Source organism: Capsicum annuum, chromosome 5 (assembly GCF_002878395.1).
Source record: "Capsicum annuum cultivar UCD-10X-F1 chromosome 5, UCD10Xv1.1, whole genome shotgun sequence".
NCBI classification, from domain to species: Eukaryota; Viridiplantae; Streptophyta; class Magnoliopsida; order Solanales; family Solanaceae; genus Capsicum; species Capsicum annuum.
Genome location: NC_061115.1, coordinates 7783597 through 7803167, shown reverse-complemented (window position 1 = coordinate 7803167; position 19571 = coordinate 7783597). Strand labels below are relative to the sequence as shown.

Sequence of the window (19571 nt, the reverse complement as noted above, 5' to 3'; positions counted from 1 at the left end):
CTACTTTACCATATATTGTGTATGTCTATTTATGAAAAAGTTACAAATCCCAAGGTTAGTTTTCCCCTATAAATTAAAGGGATTTTCCCTCATTGTAATTCATCCATCAAGAGAAATAACAATTACTCTCTATTCTCTCAACTCTTTTTCTTTATTCTTTAGTTATTTCATAACAATCTGCAAATTATTATTGCTAAAAAATGAGGCCCTCAAAGTTGGGGGCCTAGGGCGGTCGACTATTTCTTTAAATGGTAGAGCCGCCCCTGTTTAGATAACATTTAATAAAGAAACAAAAGGTATGTACGATGGAGATAAGACTCATGCAGGGAGAGTGAGATGAGACTCGTAGCAATTCATAGTCGGAGTTGCACCAGGGATCAATCTTTAATCCATTCTTATTTACGTTGGTGATGGGTGTATAGAAATGTCATATCCAAGGTTGCATGGTGTGTGTTCTTTGTGGATGACATAGTTTTGATTAACGTGATTCGCAACAAAGTGTACGCCAGATTGGAGGTGTAGAGACAAGCTTTGGATTCCAAAGGATTTAGATTAAGCGGATCAAGATTGAACACTTGAAGTGCCAGCTTAATGATGTTATGCTAGATGCTGAAGTGAGACAACACACATGTCATCCCTAAGAAAAGAAGTTTCAAGTATCTTGGGCGTTTAATATACGAAAATTGTGAGATTGATGATGATGTCACACACCATATTGACAAGGGTGGATGGAATCGAGACTTGCCTCCAAAGCGCGATAAGAAGGTATCACCAAAACTTAAATGCAAGTTATACATAATGGTGATTAGGTTGACTATGTTATATGGAGCAGAATGTTCTCTAGTTAAGAATTTTCACGTTCAAAAGATGAAAATTGAGATAATGAAGATGCGGCACATGTATGGGAATTCTAGGACACACGAGATTAGAAATGAAGATATTCGGGACAATGTGAGAGTAACTTTCATAGATGAAAAAATGAGGAACGCGAGACTGAAATAGTTTAGTCATGCAGAGGAAATACATAGATGCCCTAGTAAGGAGGTTGAGAGGTTGACACTAACATAATTAAAGAGAGGTAAAGGTAGATCGAAGAAGTATTGAAAAAAAATTACTAGAAAAGACATGACATACCTTTAGCTTACCGCAGACATGACCTAGAAAGGGGGTCTTGGAGTTCGAGGATTAAACTAGAAGGTTACAAGGCAGGATTTTATGTGTTCCAGTGGCATTAGCACTAATATCGTAGTTTCTTGCCCTTTGATTTTTTGTTAATACGTGTTTTTTACTTCAGTTATCATATTATTTTAATGTTAAACTGTGCCTTTTTTTGAATGCCATATAATGATCTTATTGTCATTTGTTATTTCTTATTTTGCGTCAATATGTTATTTTTCGCATTACTTTGTTATGGTTACTTGAGCCTTGGATCTTTCAGAAACAACCTCTCTACCTCCACAAGGTAAGAATAAGGTCTACATACACAACACCCTCTGTAGACAACATGTAATGAGATTGTACTGGGTATGTTATTTTCTTTCGCACCCAAATAATCAAGTGATCGGTAGACAATTGGATTTTAGAAGTCACCTTTAGGGTGTGTTTGGTATGAAGAAAACATTTTTTGAATAATGTTTTTCAATTTTCTCATGTTTGACTATCTTAATTTTTTCAATTTTTTCATGTTTAATTGACTTAAACGTTTTCCATTTTTTCCATGTTTGATTGACTTAAACATTTGTCGAATAATATTTTCCTATTTTCTCATGTTTGATTGGCGTAATTGTTTTCCAACTAGACTTATTTTTCTCAAATTTAAGAAAAATAATTTTCCTTCTTGTCGGAAACAACTTCTCTATCTCACATTTGAGGTGGTGGTATGGACTGTGTACACTTACCCTAACCAGACGCCACTTGGTGAAAATATACGGGATATGTATTTGTTGTTGTTAACTTTCCTTCCTGAAGCAAAGAAAACATTTTTCAAAACTATGTTTAAATATCACCACCCAATTCTCCTAACTCGAGTCTGGGGTCCTAATTCTCAACGCGACCCAAGTCTCGGGTTCCCACGCATGACCTCGACTCCCGAGACTGACCCCAATTTGACTGCCCCACTTTTGATCGAACTAGGATCAGAGTCGAGTATGGACCAATGTCGAGGCGAGAGTCGAGATAAAAAATTAAGTCTGGAGTCTACATCAGGTTTGACTCGAATCAGAAGTCAGGGTTGGATTAAGAGACGAGTCCCAATTCGAGGTTGGGAGTCGATATTGCAAGTCGAGTCTCCGGTCGAGGTTGAATATTAGGTCAGGACCGAGAGTCGTATTTCGAATTAGGAATCTGGCCTCGAGTCTTGGTACAAATGCGATTCTCCTGTTGGGATGTCGAGTCCGTTGTCAAAGTAGTATTTACCCAAACTATATCTAAATACTTTCGCCATAATATTTCTTTACGAAATCGTTTATTTTTCGAGAAAACATTTTCCGTCCCAAAACACCCTTAAATATTCAACCTTTTTTCTCTTCCTTTTTGTATAGTTTACCATATCATATAATATCTCTTACACATTCACATTTTTATACACTTTCTCTTCTTCTCCATCTCCCTTTTTTCCCTCCGCATAAAAAAAAAATACTTAGCTTCAAGGGTTTCCTTTTTCCCCTCTGTAAATTCCCCCAAATTGAATTTTTCAATCCAAATTAGGGTTTCCCTTTCACGCAAAGATCCATTTCGCATTGTTGTCGGAACCCTAATTTCATCAAAATTGGGGAAATTGCGTGCGATGAGAAGAGCAATTGTGGTTCGTTTATGTGTTTGAAGATCTCGAAGATTCGGTTTCGATTCGATTTGATTTCGATTTTAGGGAAACTGTGGTGGTTTGTTTAGGTGTTGTATAGAGAAATGGATGTGGATTTTAATGGTGATGTAACGAGTTTGGATGCTGAGTTATTGCAGTTACCTGAGGTGTCACCGTTGGCTATTAAAAGTAATCCGTATGTTGCTGAGAAGCTATTTGATCAATGGCTTTCGCTTCCTGATACTGCGGCTTTGGTAATTTTTTATTTCTAATTTCGCGTTAATTTGATGTTTTTTTGTTGCGGTAGTAGGATTTAGCTGTATAAAATTGAATTTTTGGATTTGCTTCTGGCGAGGTAGATACTGTTTTATTGGTTACGGCTCGTTTGGTGGTGTGTTATATAAGGAAAAAAATTTGATCTTGGTGTAAAACTCTGGTAGGGAGCCTTGACGTAACTATTAAAGTTGGTGCCATGTGACCGGGAGGAGGTTACGGGTTCAAATCGTGGAGTAGCCTCCTGCAGAAATGCAGGGTGAGGGTGCATACCCATAACGGGAGCTTAGTGCAACGTGCTGCCCCTTTTTTGGTGTAAAACCCTGCACTACTAATATAATGCTTGGCTTCCAGTACTTAGTGTTTCATAACTGCTCCTTTGGTGGTGTGGTGTATAAGGAAAAAAAAAACAATATTGATGTAAGAATGAGGTGTTTGAAATACTAGGAGAGGAGTGCATGAAATGTCTAAAAATACCCTTAAAACTAATTATTGAGTTCGCATTTTCTTCGTTGCTGTAGTGGGATTTAGCTGACGAAATTTTAATTTGGATTCGGTTGTGGCTAGGTAGATTTATTTCGAGGTGTGTTAACCTGTACTATGTGGGAGTACTTACTGTTTCATACGTTATCAGTCGTTTGGTTGCGTGATGTATAAGGAAAAAACTAATCTTGGTGTAAGACTCTGATAAGTTAGCCTTGGCATAACTAGTTAAGTTGCTTCCATGTAATCAGGAGCTTATGTTTCGAGCTGTGAGAACAACTTCTTGCTGAAATGCAGGGTATGACTGCATATGATAGACCCGTTGCCTTGGCATAACTATTTAAGTTTGGGATTTATCTGTTGAAATTTCAATTTGGATTCGTTTGTGGGCAGGTGAATTTATTTCAAAATGTCCCGTACTGTGCGGGAGTACTTACTGTTTCATAAGTTATCGGTCGTTTGGTGGTGTTACGTATAAGGAAAAAAATTAATCTTGGTGTAAAACTCTGGTAGAGGAGCCTTGGTGTAAATGGTAAAGTTGCTGCAGTGTGACTAGGAGGTTACATGTTCGAGCTGTGTTCTTCAGTGAAATAGACACCTATGAATCTACCTCTTGGGAAAGACAATAATTCGTTTCGCTCATCTTTATAGGGTAATAATGGTATATTTATATTATTCGGACAAAATACAAAAGCCTCAATAATACCAAACATATTCTAGAAATCCCCAGTCAACTTATTATGCCAGACTCCTTGACCAGAAGAGAATATACCAGTATTCATGGAAACAGCCTCTTTCAGAAAGTCAGGGTATGGCTGCGTACGATAGACCCTTGTGGTTCGGCTGCCTTGGCGTAACTAGTAAAGTTTGCGGTAGTGGGATTCAGCTGTCGAAATTTCATTTTGGATCTGGTTGTGGGCAGGTAGTGTTTCAGAATGTGTAAACCTCGGTTTGGGCAGGTAGATTTGTTTCAAAATGTGTATACCTGTATTGTGTGGGAGTACTTATTGTTTCATAGGTTATTGCTCGTTTGGAGGTATGCTGTATAAGAAAAAAATTAATCTTGGTGTAAGAATAGAGGTATATGCAATACTAGGATAAGAGTGTGTGAAATGTTTAAAATTACCCTTAAAACTAATTATTGAGTTTGCTATTGCAATCTCACATAACAATGTACTTCGTTTCAATTTGTTTGTCTTATTTCCCTTTTTAGTTTGTTTCAAAAGGAATGCCTCTTCCCCTTTTGTTAACTCTTTAATTTCATCTTTCCACATGGCATGTTTAATACCACAAGATTAAAGGACATGTTGGTACATTATACGTATTTATTTAAAATAAAGTCAAAGTCAGTCAAACAAATTGAAACAGTGGGAGGATGTATTTTTATCCTAGTTGAGGGTGATTACTCTGGGTGATTAAACCTTGGGGTAGATTTACTCGGTAGTTGTGCTAGTGGAAGGTATCATGTATCTGGTAGAATAGTTGACGGGTGTGCAAAGTGGTCCAGACACCATGTTAATCGAAAACATATAAGTCTTCACAACATGGTAAACTTTGCATTAGAATGCATATGAACCAACCAATCATTACTTTATTATGTTATGCAGCCTTGCGACGTATTTTTTTTTCTTGGAGCCATTTTTACTGTTTTACACTAGAGGGTTCTCTTATGCTGTGAATATTAAGGTGATTGAACACATCGGCTTTCTCGGGTTGTTTCCAGACTTTCTGCTTTCATAGTTCAGTTATATGCTGAATTCTGTGGGCAACATCTTTTAATATTTAGTGTATTTGACCTGGCTCACCAATTGTTGCCGAAGAAGAGTGCCACTTCTTTTAGAACATTGCTTACATTCTATGAATTCTATTCATGTATAAACTCAGAGAATTACTCTCTGAGATGGGACTCCTACATTTGACGTTACCTTTACTTCAAAAAAGGGATTGGACAGTTTGTTTTGGTATCAGTTATAAAGATAATTGGAAGTGATCAAATCATGAAATCTTCAGCCATTAAGAATTTTCAGTCTGGCCAATGAAGCTGTTGGGAACAGAGTGTTTCTTTTCAAGACAAGCAGATTTATCTAAGAACAATGCATGACATATCTAAGCAATAAGTTATGATTAAGTTTCGTTTTGTTGGTACACTTATATTAGGTCCTATGTTTGTCTAAATTTGTTTTAGCATACAAGGGAAGGTCTATATGCCTGTGCAGGTACAACATTGATTTTTTTTATTTTTTTTTTAAAAAGATGGGGTAGCGAAAAGGGGTTAAAATGACTCTCTTTGGATTGAAATGACTTTCAAGCTTTCAATAAGCTTTCAATGTCTTTCAATACTTTTCTTAAGCTTTGGAGGGCTTTAAATAGCCAACATGAAGCACATAATTTGCATTATTTGAAATTCAAAATCCTAAACGATCTCAACAAACTAAACAAACTAACAAATATTTAAAACTTAAATTCATCTTAAAACTGAACAATTTATTAGACTAAAAATCACTGCAGTAACTAAATGCAAAACTCAACACTCCTCCTTTGATTTAGTTACTGCAATTTAAAAAGTTGCTCCTCCTCAATTTGTGCTCTTGCAATTGATCTGAATTTTTCTTGATCTTTTTCTTCTTTTGGTTTTGTGCTTAAAGAACAACATCAACAATCTTGTCTTGTTTGAAAGAGCTTTCATAGGCTTCATAAAATATTGTAAGAATTTTTCTTTCATCACATACAGCGTAGGTTTCAAGATATGATTTTTTCATAGAATAAATTTGATTATTTTTGTCCATGAAAATTTTTGGGGCATTCAAAGAGAGACTGCTGGTTGACATTTTTTTTTTTGGTTGAAAATAGCCCAACGCTTTGAAAATAAGCACGGTTGAAATGGTAGCCCTGACGGGTTAAAAAGGTGGCCCTTACGGGTTAAAAATGATATGGTAGCGCTTTGGAAGAATTCAAAGATCCCGTAAGATCAATGAAGCTTTGATACCACTGTTGTTTTTTTTTTAAAAAATAGATGGGGCAGCAAAAAGGAGTTAAAATGACTCTCTTTGGATTGAAATGACTTTCAAGCTTTCAATAAGCTTTCAATGACTTTCAATACTTTTCTTAAGCTTAGGAAGGCTTTAAATAGCTAACATGAAGCACATAATCTGCATTATTTGAAATTCAAAATCCTATTCAAAATCCTAAACTATCTCAACAAACTAAACAAACTAACAAATATTTAAAATTTAAATTCATCTTAAAACTGAACAATTTATTAGACTAGAAATTACTGCAGTAACTAAATGCAAAACTCAACAGCTTTGGCGAACTTCTAGTTTTGGAGAACTCTAACCTATTTTAAAAGACATTATTGAGTGTTGGATTGAATTGGGCTCATATACAACAGAACATATATAGGGTTTCTTATTGTTGACCCCGAGAAGTGGAGCCTTGGAGTAATTGGTAAAGTTGCTGCCATGTGACTAGAGGCAACAGGTTCAAGCTGTGGAAACCGCCTCTTGCAGAAATGCAAGTTAAGGTTGCGTACAATAGACCCTTGTGGTCCGGCACTTCTCCAGATCCTACGCATAGCGGAAGCTTTGATGCACTGGGCTGCCCCTTTTTTTAATTGTCAACACTGAATAATAGTTTGGGATTGAGATGCCGTTGATTGATTGATTTATTCGGTGAACTGTAGAATTTTGATATGTTAATCATCTACCTACAAGTATGGAAGGATTATCATGAAAAACGTGTAGACTTTTATTGCCTGACTTGTTATGCAAGTAGACCTTTGGATAAAATTATGTTCTTGAAAAGTCAAATTGCTTACTTAAGACTCGTTGATAGTGTTCATTCAAATTTTCCTGATCAAAAAGAGTTCGTTAAAATTTTTGTTTGAAATACTCTAATAGTAGAAACTTAAATTGTAGCTCATATTCTCATGAGGGAAGAAAGTAGTACATTGTTGTCAAAGCATACAAAAAAACCTAGTCGTAAGCAATAGCATATAATATTGAAGATTTTTACCACCTTTATTCATTTGCATCACTTGCACGAGGATTATCTACAAGGTATATAATGATTTTGAGAATGTTGTGTTAGAAGCTTTTTGCTAGGATGTAGAAAGTGTTGGGAGAGTGAAAGGGGCGAAAGTATGTATGTGGATGGGGTTGAAATTAGCTAATTTTGTATGTGGATGGGGTTGAAATTAGCTTTCTCTTGTTGATAGAAGATTCTGTTAACAAATCGGATGGCTTTTGTCCTCTGGTAGCTTCATGGATGTTTGAGGATTTTTTCTGCGGTGAAGTCCTCAATAATGGAAATAGTTCCTGTCTTTATTCGAGCCAAACAATCGATGCATGGACAGCTCATCATAGTGGGCACTGGGTTGCTGTGTCCTTTCCGTTGTGGTCTGGGGAACTATTCTGAATGTTCCAATTCGCTTCATCATAAAAGAATTCGTATTTGCTCATTGTAAGGTAGTTTCCAGCGTATTGACTAATCATCTGAATTAACAAAAAATGGATGAAGGTCTTTCAAACTGTAAAGTTGTTCAGGGAGACGTCCTGAAGCCCCGGTTGAAGTTCCTTTGCTTAAAGAGTCTAATAGCTGAAATTTTATGAGATATAAATTTCTTGTGGTTAGAGATTAATTATTTTGGACTATTTCTCCCTTTAGCCGAGGGTCTATTGGAAACAGTTTGTACCTCTAAGGTAGTGGTACGGTCTGCGTACATTCTACCCTCCCCAGACCCCACGTTCTGGGATTATACCGTGTAGGGGTGTACAGGCCAAACCATCAAGTCAAATCGAACCGACGAACCAAACCAAACCGAGCAAAAAAAATCGACTTATGGTTTGGTTTGATTGGTTTGGCGTTAGCAAAAAAAAAAAATAAAGAACCATTCTTGGTTTGGCTTGGTTTGATGTCAACAAAAAAAAAGTCAAACCGAAATATATGTATATATATAATAGTCGAACTTTCTGATACATAAAATATTAATTATAATCTACTTTTTAAATACTTTTTCAACTAGTTTTAGTTGAACCGACCATTCTTGATTTAGTTTGGTGTTAACAAAAAAAAATCAAACCGAACCCGAATCAAACTGACATAATATATATATATATATATATATATAGTAGTCAACTTTTTTATACATAAAATATTAATTATAATCTACTTTTTAAATATTTTTTCAACTAGTTTTAGTAATTTTCAATAATTTGAAAGTAGATGTAGATATATATTTAGATTTGGGCCTTTAAGTTGTAATATTTGTCCATTAATTGCTAATTAAATGATCAAAAACCCAATATAAACTGAAAACCTAAACTTTTCACTCTTCATCTCACTTTTTAGTTTCTAGAGAGTTTTCCGCTCCTCATTTTTTCATAATTATGATTTTTCATTAGCACATGAGTGAAAACATATTTGATCTAGTCTTCGATCACAATATAATTGTAAAAACTAAAGATTATAAAAAAAAATCGAAAAAACCAACTAAAACCTAAACCGAAAAAACCAATTTTATGTTGGTTTGATTTGGTTTATAGTTTTAATAAACCGACATGATTGGTTTTTTTTTTTTTAATAAAAACCGAACAACCCAACCTATGTACACCCCTAATACCGTGTATGTTTTTGTTGTTGTTGTTGTAGAGATCAATTTTCTGGAAGCAAGATTATTTAATATGCTTAAAGTCATTTATATTTGTGAAGTTACTCAATTTAATAATTATTTGGAAGAAACACTGCATTTCTTATGTATTTAATAGATTTGTAGGTTGAAAATGTACACAGTTAAACAGATAGCTGATATAGCTATCGTCAAAGGTTTCCCACCTTTTAGGGCTGTAGAAAATTTTACTTTTTTTCCAACATAAGTTACTTTGTATTTAGACGGTGAAGTATTATAAATCTAAAGGTATAGAGAGGTACTTTATTGGTGACTTGCTTATCTCATCATAATGATTTGCATAGTGCTTTTATATAACCCTGTACTAGTCCAAAACCGTGTGTGCTGCATTTTATTCCTTTTCTCATTTTGCTATTGCTGATTTCATTGTATTGGTAGCGGAAAATATTTATGTTCTCCACATGCAGGTGAAATCTTTGCTTAAGAATGCCAAAGGTGGCAGTCCATTGAATGTGTCTACCACATCTTCTGGCACAAATGTCGCTGCAACTAATTCTTTGCCGTCCATGTTTCCTGCTGGAAGTACACCTCCACTTTCTCCAAGAAGTTCCTCTGGTTCACCTCGAATCTCAAAGCACAAGCCTGGGCCCTCTTCATTGGGTTCTCCTCTGAAGTTATTGAATGAGCCAGTAAAAGAACTGATACCACAGGTATGGAAAACCTAATTCGGAGTGGTTCTTTTATTTGCAAACCGCTGAGATTATATTCGTGATGTTTTCTTGAAAATGCTTATAATGGCAGTTCTACTTTCAAAATGGCCGCCCCCCTCCAAATGAATTGAAGGAACGCTGCTTGTTTAGAATAAACCAGTTTTTTTATGGTCACACGGATGGACTTCAAATGAATGGTAAGTAGTACTTTATGAATTGATTTCTAGGAAGGCTTTTGAGATGATTTATGGATATGTTGGCTTCCTTCCAATTTGAGACTTCTTGTTCTCGAGTATATTCACTTTAACTCTTTTATATTGTAGTAATAAAAGGGGTGGGGAGTGGGGGTAGGGGTAGGGGTGGCTTGATCTGTGATGAGATTTTATTCTTGACTTTTATGTGGAAAAACTACATTGTAAATTGGAATTATTGCTGCATTTTTTTTTGAATTCTCGGAACTGCTACAGCTTAGACGCAAATTGTCTAGTGCTGAAATTCTCAATTTTCATTATAATTTGCAAGAGTTGGGGTTATGTTTTTGGAATGAAGTCCAAGTTAGATCATATATACCTGATTATAGAGCCAGTTGTTGTTTACTTGTGCATTTGAGTTTTAACTTAACAATACTTTATTTTTCATTGGGTTGTCAGAATTTAAACCAATTACAAAGGAAATATGCAAGCTACCATCGTTCTTTTCCGCAGTCCTTTTTAAGAAGATCGATGTTGACAACACTGGCGTCATAACCAGGTACATGTTTCTGACTTTCTGAGTATCAAGATGATTCATTTACTTTCTGTATACTTCCTGAGGAGGTCTATGTACACCTTGTGATGAAGTGTTCATAACCTCCGGAACCTGAAAAGATGTGTTGGGAGTGCAACATCCTTCTCTTTGATTTTCTTTTGATAGGCATATTTTTTGTCTTTTTGATAAGTCTAGGTACACAATGTATTTGATTGATAAGTTGCTTTTTTATTGTTGAATATGTCCACATCATATTTCTATCTTGTTTACTCGCATAATTGTCGTTGATTACTTTTGAAGTCAGAATTGCATATTTCATGTGTGTGTGATTATTTAATTTCTATAAAGTGTGCACTTCTTTTCAGAGACGTTTTCCTTCATTTAGACCTTCTCAATGTATTTGAACTGAAAGGCATGTACTGATCTCACGGAGAGATTGTGGTAGCTTTTAGACTATAGTATATATGTCATAGCCCATAGGAGATGAGAAGTGAGTGTCTTTATTGTTCTTCCTTCTTTCAATAATCCAAGTTAGGTAGCTTATTTTTTGTTTATATGGCTTTGCACTCAAACAGTTGAACGGCTTCCGTCCAACAACGTCTGTGCTGAGGTATAGATTTGTTCATAGTACCTCATTCAGCCTCACAACCCTTTGACATAGCTTCTTTTTTGGTGTCCGTTATTTTTCCTATATATCTATCACCTTTGGGATGGACATTCCTGTAGCTTAGTTTGGATTGGATATGAAAACTTTAGTTTGGATTTTTGGTTTTAGGATCCAAGAAATTACAATACAAATCCACCCAAATAAGTCCGGATTGGATTAAAGTATCGAAGATGAATGGGGCTAAGTGATCAACCAAAGTTGTAGATGTTAAAATACCTTGGTAGGGTACCGTTCCCCCTCACAGAGAATCATCTGGACAAAGCGGAAGCGAGAATGTTCGCTCGATAAATGTTAATAATGGTGAAGTATCCAATGCCTCAAAACCTAAGATTTCCTCCGCAAGGTTTGTACGTGGAGAGTGTGTCGGGGCCTAATATCATGTCATAAAGCATTTTCAATGGACAACATGTAAACATTCCTGAACTACACTAGTTTCTCTTGAGAGATGGGGGAGGCTAGGTTAGCGGAAAAATAGGTTTTTAATTTTTGATTGTGGATTAACTTGTTTGGTTAAGTTTGGTTCTCGATTTTGAGACCATAAGCTAGCAAAAAACAACATACCAGACATCAGTATAATTCCACAAGTGGGGTCTGGGGAAGGTAGGGTGTACGGAGACCTTACCCTACCTAGAGGAAGTAGAGACAGATTATTTCTGTGTACCTCGTTAAGGTATAGATTATTTCTGTGTACCTCGTTAAGGTAGAGAAACTGTTTCTGGAACACCCTCGATTGAAGGACATCAAATCAAAATAGTTATGGACAACGAATTACGGTAATGAAGAAAGCATGACAACTAATATGGAAAACAATCAAAACGTACAGAAAAAGAACAATAACATCATGTGGTAATGAATATTTAAAAAAACAAGAAACTACATGAATATGAATTATACTATGATACACACGGTGTTCCAACATACCAACTAGCATATTCCCACTGAAAACGAGACCTTTTACCTTAATTTGCGGCCTTCCTCCCTCCTGACTAAGGTCATATCTTAGTAAGCTGTATTTGTGCCTAATCACCTCTCCCCAATACTTTTTCGGCGTACCTCTATCTCCCATGGAAAGTATAAGGTAACCTGTAAAATTAGTTGAGGTGTGCTCAAGCTGACCAGGACATCACAGTTATTGAAAAAAGGGTAGCGCTAAATATAAGTCATAAAAAATTGAATTTTCGGATACCGAAAAATTCCGAACTCCCAAATTTGAAATGCAATCCAAAATCCATAATCCTAATATATGCAAACAGAAATTCAAGAAAAAATGGATTTTGGTTGGGATTTCTATTTTTCCCAAACTATGCCCACAGGCCCACCCTAATCGCCTTTGTGGTGTGTTATATTCAAAATGAACATTTAAGAGGCAATAAGAAAAGCCATGAAATGAAACCAAATGTAGGAGAGTTACATGCAATGTGCCTGAGGTATTTGCTAATTGATGTGAAGTGTTTCTGAAGCGTGTGAGGAGTGTGTTGAAATACAATTTGCTGCAAATGGCTGCAGGGATGCCTTCGTTGATTATTGGATCAACAGCAACATGTTGACAAAAGATATAGCAACTCAAATGTACACAATCTTGAAGCAGCCAGACCTTAGATACCTCTCACAGGTGCTTTCTCTAGTTCCTGCTGAAGTTTAATTTGCTTTCTGATTTATTCAAACTGTATCTCTTTTGTCATAATTCAGAAAATCAAATGAGGTGTTTTTTTTTCAAGAATTGGTAAGTAGTATTTTTCAGCATGAAGGAAGTGCTGGTCACCATCAAATAGCGATTACAGTCATGACCAAAAAAGTTTCGAACTTCCAATGAGATTTGTGATTTCATGTACATCTTCGATACATAATTGTTTACATCAAAAAAGTAAAGATACCAAACAATTCCATTTAACTTTGTGAATGGAATTAGATCTATCTTCAAAAGTAAAGATCAAATGAGTTGGTTTGATTTTATGATTCTGTTCTCTCAATCTTTTAAGGTGCACTAAGGTTTTCTGGATTACTAAATTATCCTCTGCTTTTGAAAATAAATTATGAGGATTCATTTAGCCGGCCCCAACTTATTTGGAATTGAGGCACAGTTGTTGTTTTGTCCTCTTCTTTCCATTGAAATTCTATCAACTGGATTGCAGGATGACTTCAAACCCATTCTTCGGGAGCTTTTGGCAACACATCCAGGGTTGGAGTTCTTACAGAGCACACCTGAATTTCAAGAGCGTTATGGTAACTTCTCAGTTGCACATGCTGCATTGATTCAATATGATTCACGTCACTCGTAATCTCCAGTTGGACATTTTGGCTTTCAAAACGTTAACATCTTCGAAATGTTTATAACTACTTTTAGAAGTTCTCAACAAAGATTCTGATCAATTTATTTTTTCGAGAGGACTATTATTTTAATTCAATAGTAATGGGCTGGTGCTTAATTAATTCTTGAGGCTGACTTTTTGGGATCGAGAACTGGATCAGTGGTACTTGAATTGAGTGCGAAAAGAAGGTGATGAAAGATATAAGAGTTCCCTTCGTTTTGTATTTATAAAATTTTATAAAGTTGGTGTATGATCCATCTTACATGCATCTTGACCACTTCACTGGCAACAACTGGCTCTCACTCGCATAAGATTCAGGTAACTTTGTGTACTGAGGCTGGGGTAAGTAGGAAGAAATCAACTAGTGTTTTTTTCGGCCTCAACTGAGATTTGTACCCTGGAATTCTATCCATAAGATATTGGAGAACGAGGGATCGGTTGCGGCTATCAGCCTCCAGCACAGATAAAAATGCTTTTGACAGATCCATTTGTAGTTCTCTTGTTTCTAAGCATCTCTATTTGTTTTCGGTACTGTTTCTGTTCTCTATATCTTTTATATCATCTGTTGCCTACATCATAATGGATTTTTGAGATGGGTAACAATAACAACACATTTGACTTGCTTGTATTGGAAAAGCTGTTTCTTGTCAAAGACCTGTTCTGAAGCTCTATACGATAATTTCTCTTGTATATAAGTATTCTAAATACCCGCAGTTAAATCTTTTTATTGAAGTCCTTGGGATTTTCGTTAGTTGCTCCCACCAAAGGAATCATTTTCCAATTAAATTTAGCTAAGCTGTTCTTCCTTCCCTTTTCTGTCTTTTATTTTTAAATTTTTTGGGTAAGTCTTTCTTCACTTTCTCTTTGGGAGCAACCTATTTTCTTAACAGTTAATTTTTTTTTGCATTTGCCAGCTGAAACTGTAATATACAGAATATTTTATTATGTGAATCGAGCGGGTAATGGCCGTCTTACCCTCAAGGAGCTTAGACGTTCTGACCTAATTGCTGCAATGCAACATGCGGATGAAGAAGATGACATTAACAAGGTCCTAAGGTATGTATCCTTGTTTTTGTAATATGGACACGAACCAAATGCAAAATTTATTTTTGGGAAGTTTAAGAGATTCAGTTCTTTACATCATGCGAAGTTATTCATTCAATATTGTTTCACTTTGTAATTATTCAAATGTGTTTTCCATTTAGTTTAATTACAAGCATGTTTCTGAGATGCTGATTGTAGGAAATCATACTTCATAGGACATGCCAAAAACAGATGTGGAAAAAAGCATTATATGCCACTAAAATTGCAAAAGGTCTAGTGGTAAGAGTGTAGTTCATAATTTGTGGGTCAAGTGCACTTCACGGGTTCGACTTGTGCCATAGACGTAAAGTCTGGCATTTAAGCGTGGAAGGCAGAGGTGCGGGCTCATTATCCCCAAAGTTTTGAAACATGCACCCTTAACACTTGGAAATTTCTCGTTTATTAAAAAAAGAACACACGAATTTGAAAAATGGGCACTAAAATACGACATTAGCTATGTGTTTGCAGATTTCTGTAAATATTGTATTTTTGCACCAGATGAGGCAGATATATATCTTCTAGAGTTTGATACACTTAATCTAGCTTGGGATTTTTCTCTGTGTAAGTTCTTGAGCACTTTATGTTTGCTACAGGTACTTCTCCTATGAACACTTTTACGTGATTTATTGCAAGTTTTGGGAGCTCGACACCGATCATGATTTTCTCATCGATAAAGAGAACCTCATTCGATATGGCAATCACGCCCTTACGTACAGGATTGTTGATAGAATATTTTCTCAGGTCTGAGTGTTTCATGTACTGTTTGTCATTTGCAGTTTTATCTTGTCTGTTTTGAGTTAATAATTGTTGTATTCTTAAGAATGCTTGCTCAGCAATTCAAAATTTAATTTGCTATCAGGTTCCAAGGAAGTTCACTAGTAAAGTTGAAGGGAAGATGGGTTACGAAGATTTTGTCTACTTTATATTGTCAGAGGAGGATAAATCATCAGAGCCTAGTCTTGAATACTGGTCAGTGTCAGAATTGACTTTCAATTTTCATGCAATCTTTGCACTTGTTTCTTCAGCAATTTGTTTGTCACCCTTCTCTACAAATATTGTTGACTGAAGTTGATTTTAGATTCACTTTTGTATTGTGTTCACTAAATTATTGAGTGTGAAAGAGGGAGGAGAGAAGAGATGTTGGTGGAATGGTTCTTAAAAAGATAAATCTTTGGAATATACAATTGGCCGTCATTTGGTTCTTGGAAATGCCTGAAGGTGTTAGGTAGTGGAAATGCCTGAATATGCATCTGGTTTAGACTTGAGATGAGTTTAAGAAAGTAAAGAAGACTTTTGAATTTGGTGGTCGTAGATTAACGATATGTAGAATGTACCAAATTGCCCTTTAATCTTGTGGTTTTAAGCATGCCACGTGGAAAACTAGAATTCAAAAGTTCCCAAAAAAGGGAAGAGGCATTCTTTCTGTAAAAGACTAAAGGAAAGTTAGACATGGAAATTGAAATGGAAGGATTAGTTCCTGGCCATAGTATGTTTGAATAACTTAGATATCATAAAGATTCATAGGAGTTCCCTTGCAAAATTGCCTACTAATAAGATCCCAGCAAGTAATGTCATCAACGATAAATTGGAAGTGTTTCGTTAAAATTGATTCTGAACATAGAAAGGTGCCGTTTTTTGGGATACACCAAGGGGGAGTACTTAATTCTTTGGTTTTATGTATATCAATGATCAGGAAAGTATCACCAAAAACTTTTTAAGCAGAAGATTTGATTTCCTAGTAGGACTTCTTATATGTGGTTTACACTAGAAGCATTGGTACACTCTCTCTTGTTTGTTCACTGTCGAGTGTTGGGGAAACAATATGGCTTGTTTGAATGCGCTTAGTCGAATTGTTGGTTGTGTGCTGCTGAATCTTGGGTATTTTCTATTTCCGTAGGTACTTGTTGCTACCTCAGGCAAAAGCTCTTTCATATCTGCCAAGATGTGTGTTAGGTTGAGTAGAGTTGTTTCAGTGTGTCTATTCACTTCAGAAAAATAGTTTTTGTGAATTATATTTGCTGTGTAACGCATACATACATAGTCAACACTGCTTCTGTTTTGTTTCTCATTTTCTTTCTTGATCAGGTTCAAATGCATAGATATGGACGGAAATGGGGTTATAACTAGGAACGAGATGCAATTCTTTTATGAGGAGCAGTTGCATAGAATGGAATGCATGGCCCAAGAGCCAGTGCTTTTTGAGGATATTTTGTGTCAAATAGTTGACATGATTAGTCCAGAGGTAATGTTGGAAATTTTCACATTTTCTATCCTTTGTTGTCTTGTGTTCTTTCCATATTGTAATTATTGCTATGACCGACCATTTTTCATACCCAAGTTAATTTCTGAGAGAGAGATTTTTCTATAGTTTTCCCTTTGGGTGTGGCGAGAGGTTCTTTCAATTGTATTTACTTATGTGTTGTCATTAATGTTTGTTAAGATTAAGGCTTTGTCTTGTTGATATATTCGCTTTTTTTTCTGGGTGTTTGCTATATGTTTTTTAGTTTGTTTAGAGAATTTGTATGTTCTAAATGTTGACAATCTCAAAATCTCTTGTACTACCTTAATTGGTTTTAAAAGATAAAGTATTGAGAATTGAAATATATAATGAGCTCCAGATGGAGCAAAATGGATTTTAAGGTTTCATATAGCCGACTCTAACTGTTCTAAGATTGAGGTGTAGTAGTTGCTATTGTTGCCTTTAGATGTATCTTGTGACTAGCTTGACCTTGTTAGGTTGTTTGAGTAGGTGTACTTTCTGTGGAAAAAACTTTAGTTTGTATCATCTTGTTCTTTTTTTGAAGTACCAAACAGATATGATTAGAGTTTCTTTGTTGCAGAATGAAAGCTATTTTACATTACGTGATTTGAAGGGAAGCAAGCTCTCCAGTAGTGTTTTTAACATACTTTTTAACCTCAATAAGTTCATGGCCTTTGAAACCCGAGATCCGTTCCTAATTCGTCAGGTAATTGAAAGACTTAACACATCGTTAATAATCTAGTTCTAGTGATGCTTGGCTGTTTTTACTAATGGTTGACATGAGTTGTTTTGTTTCCAGGAGCGCGAAAACCCAAATCTGACTGAATGGGATCGCTTCGCACACAGGGAATATATTAGGCTTTCAATGGAGGAAGATGCAGAGGATGCCTCCAATGGAAGTGCTGATGTCTGGGATGAATCACTCGAGGCTCCCTTCTGAGTCCTTGTCTGTGAGATAGAATGGTATGGAGAATGCAGTTACTTAGAATAACCTAAGCCTGCATCTACATACATCTATAGTTCTGCCAACCATTATTTCTTCTCATGCTATGTCTCCGTGTTTGGCGCTGTAAAACATTTTGTCCACTGTTGGTACATAGTATTACTTCTGGAAGAAAGTGTAGTACTTGACCAGATTCAACTTCTCTCTGAAACAACCTGGAGAGGAACTTCTCGACAGATACAAAACCATAGCTGTAAGATGCACATTTGTGGGGTTGCATATAATAGTAAAGCATGCTCTTATATTAGAAAAATAGATGCTTTTGCTAAATTACTTGAATATAGAAGAAGAATACATACCACCCCTCGCCGAGTATCAATATCAAATCTGTCGATTACTGAAAATTCATGAAAAATAATTGATCGTCACCCAAGTTAATGTGGATCCACTTTGAGAAGAGAGATTTTTGGTGGCTTGTCCATGTTTTCTTGGTATTTCGGTCAACACAAAGTGCACATCTTGTTCATGTCGCACTCATCTCTTGTACATCTCTAGTTAGTTTTATGTGACAGTAGAAATTTTTATGACTTTGGCTTCTTTCTGCTTGTAGATACTTATATTACCACTTTTTCTTATTTGATATGTGAGTTGTAGTTGGAAATGGCCAAGGTAGACATGATGTGAATATGTTGTTTCTCTGTTTGTCAAACAGCCTGACCTCAGCTGTTCTTAAAAGCTCTGTTCTGTCTCCAGCCAGGTGTGCCTATAGCAAGTCACGTTTCAAGCTGGCTATTGAGTCGCAATGAGTTAATTTGCACGGAAACAGTCTAAGTGGGACAAGCTTATCCGTGTGTTTCACCAAGTTGTTTTTATGAGATAGCCGGGGAGGAAATGTTTGTTTGGTCTGCATAGAGCATGCTCTCATGAAGAAGTATAAGGACATGCCAAGTGTGGAAGCTTCTAACTATCAAGGTCTTTGCAAGTATGCCGATTGGTGATAGATGATTAATGAAAAAAAAACTAGATTCCGGTAGTTTGGAACTTCTCTCCGCGCTTGTTCCCTCTTTAGCTGTACGAAGTCCATATTCTTATATTTATTTGTTCTAGTGCCGATTTTTGGTGGTTGCAAATACAGTTTTTCCTTGAAGAGGTTTAGTATCGCGTCTCACAGTCCGTGTGATCCGCTTTTTTGCTTCCTTTTGATTATTCTTTTGTGGAATAGACCGTCGTTTAGTGGCATGTGAATCATCGTAGTTCTGTATCGACTCTGTATGATATGGCTTCTATATTTCTATCTGCCTTTCTAGTCTGATGGTAATGTCCAGATGGATAAATTTGGCTGATGGTACTTGGAACAGTCACAGACCATTAACTTGTACTCTCAGGCGACCAGGGCAAAACAATAAAGCATATTTTTGTATTTCACCTCTGAGGTAGTGGTATGGATTGTGTATACATACCCTCCGCAAACGGAGTATACCGGGTATGTTGTTGTTGATGATATGCTTAATGACAAGTCGAACTAACAAATGCTCGCTTTAATTTATCATGACTATCTAACCAAGCGAATTCGGTAGGTGGATTTTTTTTCATTTTTTGTAGCATAGTTCTTGAGCCAAGAGTCTATCGGCCATGGCCTCTCTACCTTCATGTAGTGTAGTAGGGGTGAA

The 19571-nt window shown here is 36.0% G+C and overlaps 1 protein-coding gene across 1 annotated transcript; it reads left to right on the top strand.

Moving 5' to 3' along the window:
- Positions 1-2439: 2439 nt before the first annotated feature.
- Positions 2440-19210, top strand: LOC107870277 (serine/threonine protein phosphatase 2A regulatory subunit B''beta). Its single transcript, XM_016716747.2, has 13 exons — positions 2440-3054; positions 9650-9892; positions 9984-10089; positions 10543-10642; positions 12813-12918; positions 13439-13529; positions 14530-14671; positions 15292-15439; positions 15558-15667; positions 16784-16940; positions 17539-17664; positions 17758-17921; positions 18655-19210. The coding sequence occupies exons 1-12, from the start codon at positions 2905-2907 to the stop codon at positions 17896-17898; spliced, it is 1620 nt and encodes a 539-aa protein (XP_016572233.1). The 5' UTR covers positions 2440-2904; the 3' UTR covers positions 17899-17921; positions 18655-19210.
- Positions 19211-19571: the final 361 nt, after the last annotated feature.

Excerpts from the sequence above, each read along its gene's own strand:
- LOC107870277 (XM_016716747.2), top strand. The coding sequence starts at position 2,905 with ATGGATGTGGATTTTAATGGTGATGTAACGAGTTTGGATGCTGAGTTA. Across the intron at positions 3,055-9,649 it reads TTCCTGATACTGCGGCTTTG|GTGAAATCTTTGCTTAAGAA; the intron begins GTAATTTTTTAT and ends CTCCACATGCAG. Across the intron at positions 15,440-15,557 it reads TTGATAGAATATTTTCTCAG|GTTCCAAGGAAGTTCACTAG; the intron begins GTCTGAGTGTTT and ends ATTTGCTATCAG.